General features: G+C 49.4%; 1 protein-coding gene across 1 annotated transcript in view; it reads left to right on the top strand.

Moving 5' to 3' along the window:
• The window catches only part of Tekt5 (tektin 5), a 58347-nt gene that overhangs the window by 16757 nt on the left and 28534 nt on the right, over positions 1-13056 (top strand). Inside the window, exons 3-5 of the mRNA XM_076577875.1 lie at positions 7449-7532; positions 8733-8803; positions 12849-12992. Of these exons, the coding sequence (XP_076433990.1) occupies positions 7449-7532; positions 8733-8803; positions 12849-12992 (299 nt within the window). The remainder of the gene's footprint in view (positions 1-7448; positions 7533-8732; positions 8804-12848; positions 12993-13056) is intronic.

Consider the following 13056-nt stretch of genomic DNA (forward strand, 5'->3'; position numbering starts at 1 on the left):
TAGGGTAGGGACAATATCTGCCTCCAGTTGTGGGAATTAGTCCTGGGGTTCACTGGAGCATACAGGGGTGTTGCCTGGAAACCTATTACACCTGACAGCTGTATCTGCACCCATGTTGGGACATTGGCAGGAAAGGTCATGGCATAGGTTTTATCACTCTGGAACCCCCAAATCCATATGGGGAGTGCTCCACTGTTTCCCTCCCTCCCCTGGGTCGCTCATTACCAAGGAGTTGGGCTGAGACACTCAAGATAAGGAGAGTCTATTGTTCTCTAGCTTTTTCTCTTCTTGATTCTCTGTTTATCTGGACGCCAGCTCTGCCTGTGCATGGGTGAGTCAGGAATCAGACACACCTGAATTCTATCTGCTTCTCCTTGTCTCCTGGACTACCATGGTCCAGGCTGCTTCTTAGGGGCAGAAATGATCATCTTCTCCTAGGCTCTACCCACAGCAGCCAAACATCAAACTGGATTGCACCCCTCTCCTGCTGGCTCTTCAATGACATCCTTAAATTTAATGTCTTTTGGGGGGAGTGTTTTGTGGGGTGGTATCTTAGTTAGGATTTCTATTGCTGTGAAGAGAAAACATGACCACAGAAACTTTCTTTTTCTTTAGATTTATTTATTTATTATATATTCAGTGTTCTGCCTGCATATATTCCTGCATGCCAGAAGAGGGCACCAGATCTCATTATAGATGGTTGTGAGCCACTATGTGATTTGCTGGGAATTGAACTCAGGACCTTTGGAAGAAACAGCCAGTGTTCTTAACCTCTGAGCCATCTCTCAAACCCCTGCAACTCTTTCATAAAAAGAAAAATATAATGGGGCTGGCTTACAATTCAGAGGTTTAGTCCATTACCATCATGATGGGAAGCATCATGGGAAGCATGCAGGCAGACAAGGTGCTGGAGAAGGAGCTGAGAGTTCTACATCTTGATCTGTAGGCAGCAGGAAGAGAACTGTCAGTCACTGAGCATCTGAGACCTCAAAGTCCACCCCCCCCCCCAGTGACACACTTCCTCCAACAAGGCCACACCTCCTAAGAGTGTGTGAGTGTATGGGGGCCATTCCTATTCAAACCACATTCCACTCCCTGGCCCCCAAAGGCTTGTAGCCATATCATAATGCAAAAATGCATTCAATCCAACTTCAGTAGTTCACATAGTCTATCACATTATCAACCCTGTTGCAAAGTCCAAGGTACAGGATATACATTACAGTTCCAAACAGGAGGAAAGGGAGCGTGGAGAGGAAATACTGGACCAAAGCAAGACCAAAAGGCAGCTGGGCAAGCTCCAAACTCTGCATCTCCATGTCTGATGTTAAAGTGCTCTTCAGATCTCCAACTCCTTTCAGCTTTGTTGACTGCAGCACACTTCTTTCTCTAAGGCTGGTTCCACGCCCTGTTAGCAGCTCTCCTCGGCAGGTATCCCATGGCTCTGGCATCTCCAATATTTTGGGGTCTTCAAGGTAAAAGCTTTCCTAGGCCTCCATGCAGGGACATATTTCTGGCCTCAGTAGCTTTCCTTAGTCGAGGAGGAATGTTCTATAACACCTTTCTTCTGTCCTTGACTCTAAAGCCAGACCACATGGCCAAAGCTGCTAAGTTCTGCTGCCTGCTGGGGCTGGAACATGGCCCCCTTGTTCATTTACATCTTCACCAACTTTCTGTTTTCCATCACTACCTAGGCTTGGCTGTCCTGGAACTCACTCTGTAGACCAGGCTGGCCTTGAACTCCAAGATCTGCCTGCCTCTGCCTCCTGAGTAGTGGGGTTAAAGGTGTGTGCCACCATGCTTGGACCTAAACTGTTCTTTAATTCCTTTTCACAAGCTGAAAGCTGAGCTGGGTGGCGTCTGGCCCTGAGGTCCACCACTCCCTTTATTGCATTTAACGTCAGGATTTTCTTTAATCCGTTTATCTCCTTGAACCCAGGATTTAGCTCCATTCTACCTCCTGGTGCCCCTTTCTCCTCAGTTGGTGCATTTTGTGTTTTTACTTCCTCAGCTTACTCCTTTTCATTGTAGATCTGCATAAGAGTGAGCCCTAATAACCATGTGACAGAGTCTATACGAGGCTGTCTTGAGATTTCTTCTGCCAAAGCAATTTATCCAAAACTCTTCAATTTAGCCTCAGGCAGACTTTTTGTACAAGGGCAGAAAGTAGCCACATTCTTCACCAAAATAGCAAAAGAACAAGTCTCTAGCCTACATACTAATATTCTTCTCCTCTGAAACCTCTTAAGCCAGCCCCCCACAGTTCAAATCACCCTCAGCACCACTGTCTTCTATGATTCTACTACGATGGCCCACTAAGCAGGACTTAAAGCATTCAACTACTTTTCTAATTCAGTCCCAAGGTCCATATTCCTTTAAAAAAAAAAATGTCCAAGCCTATCACAGCAATACCCCATTCCCTGGTACCAACTTCTGTCTTAGTTAGGGTTTCTATTGCTGTGAAAAGACACCAATGATCAGGGTAACTCTTATAAAGGAAAACATTTAATTGGGTTAGTAATGGAATTTTCCCAAGTCCCTGCCCTGAGAAAATCCCTCCCAGAGTCCTGGGGAAGACGCTACGTCTGGAGTGGGGTATCTGAGGGAAAGGAATCTGTGTACACCACGCTCTTTTGTCCATTTACTTTATTCCTTTATGACAAAATTCTGTCTATACAGCTTCAGTTCCATCCTGAGTCTCAGTTCCTCTTTGTACCCACCTTTTCTGTCCCCTCATAGCCCTGGTAATAGCTAAGCCTTATGCCTTTGGCCTCATCTTCATCCTCTGTTCCTTCGTCCTCCATTTGTCCTTCCTGGCTCCTTACCCCTGGCCCTGATAAACTCTACAAGAGATCTGCCTTACCCTCTACAGAACCTCTATCTTCCTCTCTTTTCTCTGGCTGGCCACGTGGGTCTGCCTCTGGAATTCCGCTCCGGTCCTTATTGCACCTGGTTATATAAAATGGCCTAGTGTCCTCAGTCAATCTCTGTCATACCCCTAGCCTGAGGGAAGGGGATGGTCTGAGCTTCATTTGCACACGAAACAAAGCTATGCATCTAGGAGCCAGGTTGCCCCAAAGGACCTTAGTTCAGGGGCTTCAGGCCCAAGGCAGATACCCAATTCACATGCTGAAAAGGGAGCAGGGAGCTCTGAGGCAGAAGGCCCTGCCTACAGACCTTATCCAAGTACTGGCCCAAGCAGGATGCTCACACATACACGTTCTATGGGAATTATGAGCACAAGAAACTCATAATGAGGAGCAGCTGAATATTAAAGCTGTATAACACCAAATATTCCAAGATAAATGGCTTCCCATTTGACGGACCCTTGGTCGGTCAAAGTATGGTTTATTATATACAGCTGGACTCTCTATTTCATATTCTTGTGGTTTGCCACAGGCCAGATTACAGTTCAGAGGTTTAGTCCGTTATCATCATGGTGGGAAACATGGCGGCATGCAGGCAGACATGGTGCTGGAGAAGGAGCTGAGAGTTCTACATCTTGATCTGTAGGCAGCAGGAAGAGAATTGTCAGCCACTGAGCCTGACCTTGAGCATCTGAAACCTCAAAGTCCATCCCCCTTCCCCAGTGACACACTTCCTCCAACAAGGCCATACCTCCTAATAGTGCCACTACCTATGGGCCAAGCATTCAAACACATGAGCCCATGGGGGTCGTTCCTATTCAAACCACCGCAGGTGCTGTTTCATGTAGCCTAGGCTGACCTCAAAATCACTGTATAGCCCAGGATGACCTTGAACTCTTGATTCTCCTGCCTTCACTTCTCAAGCACTGGGATTAGACATTCACCACCGTACTAGGTTTATGCTGTATTTGGGAACTGTGAAGAAAGCATTCTACCAAGGGAGCGATATCCCCAGACTCACCACATCTTAACTCCTGAACCCTTCCTCTATAACCTGTACTAAAGCTCTGGCCTTCCTCTCTCCATTCCTTTGCATCTGCAGCAGCCTCTTCATCATTTCTATTCACCTTTGCCTCTCCTTCTCATGGTCCATGTCCCTACCTGTCTTTCCCTACCTGATCACTGGGTACCCCCACCCACCAAGGCCACCTTACTTCATTGCACCCCTTATGAAAATCTTATATTTTATATTTGTGTGTGTGTGTGTGTGTGTGTGTGTGTGTGTGTGTGTATTCATGAGTGTGCACCATGATATACATGTGGAGGTCAAAGGATAGCTTGCAAGGGTTGTCTCTCTTCTTCCGAGATGTGGTTCCTGGGGATTAAATCTGGTCATTAGACTTAGCAGTAAGTGCCTTTACCTGCTAAGCCGTCTCAGATTTCTTTAGGTGTGTTCTCCGCTCTATGGAGTGCAAGCTTGGCTGTGGCAGGGCTGTCTGTGCAATTGCTGTACTCTACTCCAGCACCTCAATCAAGCAGAGTCCAGAGGAGGGCCTCCAAACTCCTGAGCAGAAAGTCACTGGACCCCCTCTGTTCTGCGTTCCTTGGTGCCTTTACTCCCAGAACCCTCTGCTCCCTTGGCTTTTGTGATGTCCCAGGCAGACTGGCGGCTGATCACCATTGTCCCTCAGCTCCATAAGAACACCCATAAGCAAACAGCTCATTCTCTTCCTTCTGTTGTGCTCAGGTCCCCGAGACGGTTGGAAAAAAGGCCGGGAACAGTGGCTATACTATCTCGGTCTCACAAGGCCCCACCCACTTCCTGTAGCTTGCCTCCTACTTGAATAGCAACAAAGAAAAATGTTCACAGATAGTCGTAGGGACTGTCTTAGTTACTGTTTTGCTGTTATATAGAGACACCATGACCAAGGCAAATCTTATAAAAGAAAGACTTTAATCGGGAGCTTGCTCACAGTTTTACAGGAGTGGTCCATGATCATCATGGTGGGAAGCAGATAGGCATGGCACCAGAGCATTAGCTTAGACCTTTACATCTTGACCCACAGGCAGGAGGAAAAGAGAATGTTGGCCTGTTCTGGGCTTTTGAAACCCACCCCCAGTGGTTCTCCACCAAAGCCACACTTCTAATCTTTCCTAATAGTTCACCAGCTGGGAACTAAGTTGCATATATGCACATATATGAGCCTATGGATGTGGGAGATATTCTCATTCCGAGCTCCATTGACAAATTACTTTTTTCATGCTATGACAAAATGCCTTGCAAAAGCAGCTGAGGAAAGAGTTTGTTTTGTCTCACAGTTTGAAGGAATAGTCCCCATCATGGTGGGGAGGGAATGGTGGAGGAGTGTGAGGCAACGGGTCACACAGTGACTGCAGCCAGGAAGCAGAGAGAGATGAATGCTGGTGCTCAGCTCTCTTCTTTCATTCAGTCTGAGACTCCAGCTTAGGAGCTGACACCCACACTCAGAGCTGACAGTGAAGACAATCCATCACAGATAGGGCTCTACATGAGGTCTTCACACTTGCTGGTGAACATAATCTGCTAACAAACCTGATTGGTGAGATAATACATCAACCCTGAGCCCATGTATAGATGAAGACACAGAGGATCTGAGAGGTGACCCAGCATGTCCAAGTGCACACAGTAACAAGTGGCTAAGCCTGAATTTGAACCCAATAAATTGACTATGAAGAAACAGGAGGACAGTAGCTGACACATCATGTCACAATGATAGCTTGGCTTTGCTTATTAACATAGCTTGGGAAAGCTTAGGGACAACTTACAGAGATCTTAGGAAGGGGTGTTGCCCCTGTGTTCAAATACCCATCAATAACAGCTCATAGTGTTATTGATTGGCCCCATGTACCTGGTCCAAATACTATGGCAGTGGGAATGTGTGGCAGAGGCTGTGCACTTCCTGGCAGACAGGAAGCAAAGAAAAAACACAGGAAGAGACCAGGACTTGTGAGATATACTCCTTGGGGTGATTTGAAAGAAAACAGCCCCCAAAGGGAGTGGCACTATTAGGAAGTGTGACCTTGTTGGAGGAAGTGTCACTGTGGAGGTGGGCTTCGAGGTCTCATATATGCTCAAGATTCCACCCAATGTCTGAGTTCCTGGTGCCTGTGAAAGATAAACTATCAGCTACCTCTCCAATACCATGTCTGCCTGCATGCCACCATTCTCTCAGCCAACATGCTCCCCTCCATGATGATGATGGACTAAACCTCTAAAACTGTAAGCTGCTAACTCAAATGTTTTCCTTATGAGAGTTGCCATGGTGATGGTGTCTCTTCACAGCAATAGAAACCCTAACTAAGACAGAAGTTGGTACTAGGTACTGGAATATTGCTAGGATAGGCCTGACCATGTTTTGTTTGGAGGAATTTGGACTTTGGGAGTCTGGGCTTGGAAAGCAGTGGAATGCTTTAAGTGCTACTTAATGGGCCATGCTAGTGGGAGCATGGAAGACAGTGGTGCTGAGGGTGATCTGATGATCTGTGGAGGGCTGGCTTAAGAAATTTTAGAGGAGAATTTTAGTATGTTGCCTAGAGATGGATCTTGTGATATCTTGGTAAAGAAAATGGCTGCTTTTTGCCCTTGTTCAAAGAGTCTGCCTGAGGTAAAAGTGAAGAGATTTGGATTAATTGCTTTGGCAGAGGAAATCTCAAAACAGCCTAGTATAGACTCTGTCATATGGTTATTACTGGTCATTCTTATACAGATTTATAATGAAAAGGAACGGAAATGTAAAATTTGAGGAGAAAAGGAGTACCAGGAAGTGGAATAGAGCTAAATCCTATGATCGAGGAGATAAACAGATTAAGAAATGGAATAAAGGGAGTGGTAACCTCAGGGCAAGATCCCACCCTGCTAAGTTTCCAACTTGTGGAAAGGAATCAAAAGTTTAGAGTGAGTGTCATAGGGTACACCTTTAATCCCAGCACTGGGGAGGCAAAGGCTGATGGATCTCTGAGTTTGAGACTAGCCTAGTCTACAGAGCAAGTTTCAGAACAGCACACCTTAGTCAGTGAAGGCAACCATCAAAAGTAGAAAGTTGGTGAAGATGTAATGGAACAAGTGGGCCATCCATCCATCCATCCATCCATCCATCCATCCATCCATCCATCCACCTTTCTTTGCTTCTTTATCTTTTCTTTTGAGACAAGGTCTCACTATGTAGCTCTGACTGTTCTGGAATACACTATGTATGGCTGGTCTGGAATTCAAAGAAATCCACCTGCTTCTGCCTCCCAAGTATTGGGATCAAAGGTATGTGACACCACACTTGATTTTTAGGTGTCTCTTAGCCCTATCAAGGTGAGTTCAAGGTGAACCATCACAGGCTCCCTCCCAATTATACTGCTTCCTGGGACACATCCTTGTCCTGATTTGAATGCATGGGCTTGTAGTGGCCCTGGCACAAAAGCACAGTAATGAGGCCCCATGGGACACCAAGGTATCGAACAGAACAGAGCAGATGAGGCACAGGTTCTCACTTGCCTACACTCAGGTTCTGCCCAGGCCTCCACAGGACACAGTCTTTCCCATTGTTCCAATAGGTGGCCCTGGAGTGTCTGTACAATCGGGAGAAAAGGATCGGGATTGACCTGGTCCATGACAGCGTGGAGAAAAACCTTATCCGGGTAAAGTACCCTCTGGGAGTGGGTGAGAAGACAGCTGGCTGGTCAGAAGGTTGAGTGGTCTGTCTGGAGCAGAAGTCACATATGATGCCCCATAGAGTTAGAGCTCAGGGAACACTGTGGGCCGCTGATGTCCTCATGTAGGAGTGGGGAGAAGAGGAAATGGATTGGGATTATTTGATCTCAATCTTTTTATTTTCAAAATGACTATATGGATGGCACCATGATAATAAAAGTAAAGGCCCATGTATATTTATTTTTGCTCATTTTTGCAGAGTCTCATGTATCCCAGGCTATCCTCAGTTTACTATGTAGCTGAGGAGAACCTTGAACCCCTGATTCTCCTGCTTCTACCCTTCTGATTGCTGGGATTACAGACACGCACCACCACATCCAGTTTATACAGTGCTGGGGATCCAACCGAAGGCTTCATATGTGCTAGGCAAACCATACTCCTGATAGTACATTAAGCATATACTATACACACTGTATATGTATACCACTTCCAGTGCATGGTTTAATTTAATGAAAAAATTATCTGTGAGCACTCTACACATAGTTGGGTGCTAAATTTTATTTTAATTTTAAGTACATAAAAAGAAAAGAAGCCAGATAAGAGTGTCAGATGCCTGTAATACCAGCTACTCGGGGTTGAGGCTGGAGGATCACCAAGCCAAGGCCTGCATGGGCTATAAAATGAGTTCAAGGCTAGTCTGGGCAAATCAGTGAGCTCCTGTTTCAAAATAAGAAGAGGGGATGAGATAACTCAGTGGTAGAATTGCCTGCCTAGCTCATGAGAGAGGGGAGTGGGAGGGAGAGAGAAAAGAGAGAGAGTGGAGGGGGAGGAAGGAAAGAAGGAAAGAAAGAAACAAAGGAAGGAAGAAAGAAAGAAAGGAAGGAAGGAAGAAAGAAAAAGAAAGAAAGAAAGAAAGAAAGAAAGAAAGAAAGAAAGAAAGAAAAAGAAAGAAAGAAGAAAGGGAATGGGGGTAGAAGGGAGGAGAAGGGAAGAGAAGAAAAATAAGAAGGCATTAGTGAGGCCGAAGCAGGAGGATCTTGAGTTCAAGGCCTCTATCATCCACTCTTCACCCCAGTGGTCCTGGGATCCCCACTTGGGTATTTCCTGGCATGGGGCTCCTGCATGAGGGGTCTGACCAGTGAATTTCCAACCATGTCAGCTCTTTCTGACATTTTTTTCCATTTCAGGAAGTGGATTTACTAAAATGTTGCCAAGATCAGATGAGAAAATTAGCTAAACGAGTCGATTTCCAGATGCGGTAAGGGAGCCTTTCTCCTTCAGGATTGTTTGTGGGTTCACCAGGTTTCTGGGGAACAGCCAGATGGATCCACTTGTCTCTGAGCAGCTCTTGAGGTTCCTGGTGTGCTGTTAGATGTTTAACACCAGCTCTGTGGGGTGGGAAGGGTGGGGGTGCATCCCCATTTGCCAGTGCTTCTGTCAGTGGACCAGTGCATTGAGGGATGCTCGTCTGCTCTCCGGAGCTAGTTCATCCCCAGCTGCTGCTGGCCCCGACAGAAGGCACCAGCTTTTATGGCTTCCCCAGGCGAGGTCTGAAATTGGGAGGAGCAGCACATGGTGACATTAGGCAATAAGGCAAGGGACTGGGACATCTCCGGAAAGGTGCTGGTGGACGCTTGAGCAGGGAGTCTTCAAAAGGCACCGGCTTTTGTTCCTAGACCATGATGTAAACTGGTATCATGCCAAGCCGGGGCCCCTCATGTAATTAAAGGGAGGTCTGTGCTTTGCTGGGCTTGGGCCCCCTAGCTAAGCCCCTGGGCCCCTCGGCTCCCATGAGACGGCTTCTCCCCTTGGCGCTGGAGCTTAGCATTTACCCTTCCTTGTCCTGGGCACGCCGTTCTGCTGGTTTTTCTTCTTTGTCGCAGAGGGCACAGCGGGGCTGCCCTTCTTGATGTGGCCAGCAGGGTGGCCTGCAGTGTGGAAATGCTCAGACCTGGCTTGCTGGAGGCTCTAAGGCTGACCCGCTCAGGTGGCCACAGATGAGGGCTTGTGATTTTCTGGGCCAGGACTGAGATTTGCTTCCAGGAAGAAGGGTGTTCTCATGGTATAGGCACCCCAAAAGAATAGAAAAGTTTCCTCTTGACTGGGGACCCAAGCTTGGGTCCTTCCTGGTGGGTTGACAGCAGGATGAGGGGATGACAAGGGGAAACAGAGGCCTCCCCCTCCCCCTCCAGGCCTCATCAGTACCAAGCAGTACTGCCAGCTGCTCTCCGAGCTTCCACTGACCCCAGTGCACCAGCTGAGACAGAGCTGCCAGCTGCTCTCCGAGCTTCCACTGACCCCAGTGCACCAGCTGAGACAGAGCCCTGCTTCACTACCCTGCTCAATGTTGAAGGCCTCAGGGTGGTCCTGGTGGGGTGTCCTCACTGTTGGGACTTCCATTTTCTTCCTTCTGAGTCATTAGAGCCCCACCCCCACCCCAACAGCAACCATACCCACAAGGGAGGGGGAGAGGAGGAAGAGAAGGAGAGAAACTGAGTGGAGAGACCCATGGGGAGAGGGAAGGAAGGGAGGGAGGAGATGGAGAGGCTAAGGGGGGCCCTCCATCGTAGCTGGTCTCTGGCTGAAGACTTAAGTGAAGTCATTGCCGTACCAGTCTGACCCTGCCTGCGAGCAATCAGCAAGAATTCACCTTCGCCCAACAGAGAACACAGGGAGAGTTTCAGGCTTAGAGGCTTCTTAGAGGCAAGCTAGGAATTAGTGTCTACTTGGTATATTTAGGTCTGAAACAACCTATTAATAGCCAAGAGTTACTCTTTTCCTTTAAAGACCAAAACCTGAATTCCCCTTTCAAAATGCATTCACTCTTACTTTAGACATCATTTGAAACTATGGAATATAGCGGGTACTTGGTATTTGGTGAGAACTGTGAAAGCTATTGCCATTGCCAGTGGTTTGGAGCCTGGAAACTGTGGCTTTGGCCAAGCTTCTTAGCTCTGATTCCAACAGTCCAGGCTCAAGTCCCTCCCCACCCCTTGTCTCCTCTTCACCTGACCCTGTCTCAGACCTGCCCAGCACCTCCCTCCACCCAGACCCCCCTCCACCCAGACCCCTCCCTCCACCCAGACCCTCCTCCACCCAGACCCCTCTCCACCCAGACCCCTCCCTCCACCCAGACCCCTCCCTCCACCCAGACCCCTCCCTCCACCCAGACCCCTCCCTCCACCCAGACCCCTCCCTCCACCCAGACCCCTCCCTCCACCCAGCACCTCCCTCCACCCAGACCCCTCCCTCCACCCAGCACCTCCCTCCACCCAGACCCCTCCCTCCACCCAGACCCCTCCCTCCACCCAGACCCCTCCCTCCACCCAGACCCCTCCCTCCACCCAGCACCTCCCTCCACCCAGACCCCTCCCTCCACCCAGACCCCTCCCTCCACCCAGCACCTCCCTCCACCCAGACCCCTCCCAACACCCAGCACCTCCCTCTACCCAGACCCTCCTCCACCCAGACCCTCCTCCACTCAGACCCCTCCCTCCACCCAGACCCCTCCCTCCACCCAGACCCTCCTCCACCCAGACCCCTCCCTCCACCCAGCACCTCCCTCCACCCAGACCCCTCCCTCCACCCAGACCCCTCCCTCCACCCAGACCCCTCCCAACACCCAGAGCCCCTCCCTTCACCCAGAGCCCCTCCACCCAGACCCCTCCCTCCACCCAGACCCCTCCCTCCACCCAGACCCCTCCCTCCACCCAGACCCCTCCCTCCACCCAGACCCCTCCCTCCACCCAGACCCCTCCCTCCACCCAGACCCTCCTCCACCCAGACCCCTCTCCACCCAGACCCCTCCCTCCACCCAGACCCTCCCTCCACCCAGACCCTCCCTCCACCCAGACCCTCCCTCCACCCAGCACCTCCCTCCACCCAGACCCTCCTCCACCTAGACCCCTCCCTCCACCCAGACCCCTCCCTCCACCCAGACCCCTCCCAACACCCAGACCCCTCCCTCCACCCAGACTCTCCTCCACCCAGATCCCCCCTCCACCCAGACCCCTCCCTCCCTCCAGACCCCCTCCACCCAGACCCCTCCCTCCACCCAGGCCCCCCTCCACCCAGACCCCTCCCTCCACCCAGGCCTCCCTCCACCCAGATCCCCCCTCCACCTAGCCCCTGACTCTGAGCTGGTCCCTGACCCCCAAACCTGGTTATTTCTAGCTTCTCTGCTTTTGTGTTAGTTTGAAATTCTAAATCTCCTCTGTAGCTTTGTCCATAGTGCCTTTTCCTACTTGATAGGAGCACCTAGCTCAGACAGGACTCGGACACGGAAGGTGGCCTCCGTATTTACTCTCTGCCTGCTTTGATGGTTCCCTCCACTGAGTTACTTGCTGTCTTTTTAAAGCCCCCACAGTTCCCCTTACCATGTTCATCATATTTATTTTTGCTGTATTTAGTTATATAAATTGAAGGCAGTGAGGATCTTTCTCTACATTTTAACTCTGTGTTCAGAACCACCTTCTGCTGGACAGCGATGCCTTTGTGATAGAAGTGACCTCATACAGACTTTGTCTAAAGATGGTTTGGTATCTTCTAATCTGTTCTTAGAAATACAGAGATTTTTAAAGACTTATTTTTATTGTGTACACTCATATTGTGTATATGAGTGTTTGCCTGCATGCACATATGTGTACCAGGTGTGTGCCTGGTGTCTGCAGAGGCCAGAAGATGGTATCAGATCCAGTGGAACTGGAGCTACAGATGCTTGTGAGCTGCCATGTGCGTGCTGGGAACTGAACTCAGCCTCTGGTCAGTGTTCTTTATTGCCAAAACAAAGTCATGCCAGGAACCTACAGATTCTCTGTGACTGGTTGAGTGGATGCTACTGAGATGCCCCATCCCTCAGAGCCTGAGGTATTGACCACTTAGCCTTTTTTTTTTTAATTTGTATTTTATTCGTGTGTGCGTGCATGCGTGCGTGCGTGCGTGCGTGCCTACACTTGCATGCCATCTGGACGTCAGAGGACAACTTTCAGGAGTCAATTCTCTACTTCCATTGTGACTTCAGGGATCAACTCGGGCCATCATGCTTGAGTGGCAGCTCTTTACCTCCCAAGCCATCTTGTCGGCCTGGCTCACATCTGTTTACAGATGACAGGTGTGTTTGTCCTGAGCCCTAGTGGCTGGGTGGGAGGTGTTGACACCCAGTGGAAACAGAGCTGGGCAACCCCTCCGTGTGCACAGAGCACTTTCCTGGGAGTCTGGCTTGCAGCCTGGGCTTGGCCTCCACCTGATGCATGGCGATGGCTGTGGGTGGAGGATGCCGTGACCACACATTGCTTCTCCTGCAGGGATAACCGAGATGCTCAACACGCCCTAGAGCGGGACATTGAGGACAAGAGCTCAGCCCAGTGTATCGACGAGAGGTGCTTCAATCTCAGAAACACATCTGACAGCATCAGCTTCTACCACGGCATGGAGAAGTTTGATGGAACGTAAGTGCCCAGCTCTCTCTCCTTGTCTCGGCCAGGTCCAATGGGTGTAAAGGGTAAGGTGTAG

The sequence above is a fragment of the Peromyscus maniculatus genome, chromosome 8 (assembly GCF_049852395.1).
Source record: "Peromyscus maniculatus bairdii isolate BWxNUB_F1_BW_parent chromosome 8, HU_Pman_BW_mat_3.1, whole genome shotgun sequence".
NCBI classification, from domain to species: Eukaryota; Metazoa; Chordata; class Mammalia; order Rodentia; family Cricetidae; genus Peromyscus; species Peromyscus maniculatus.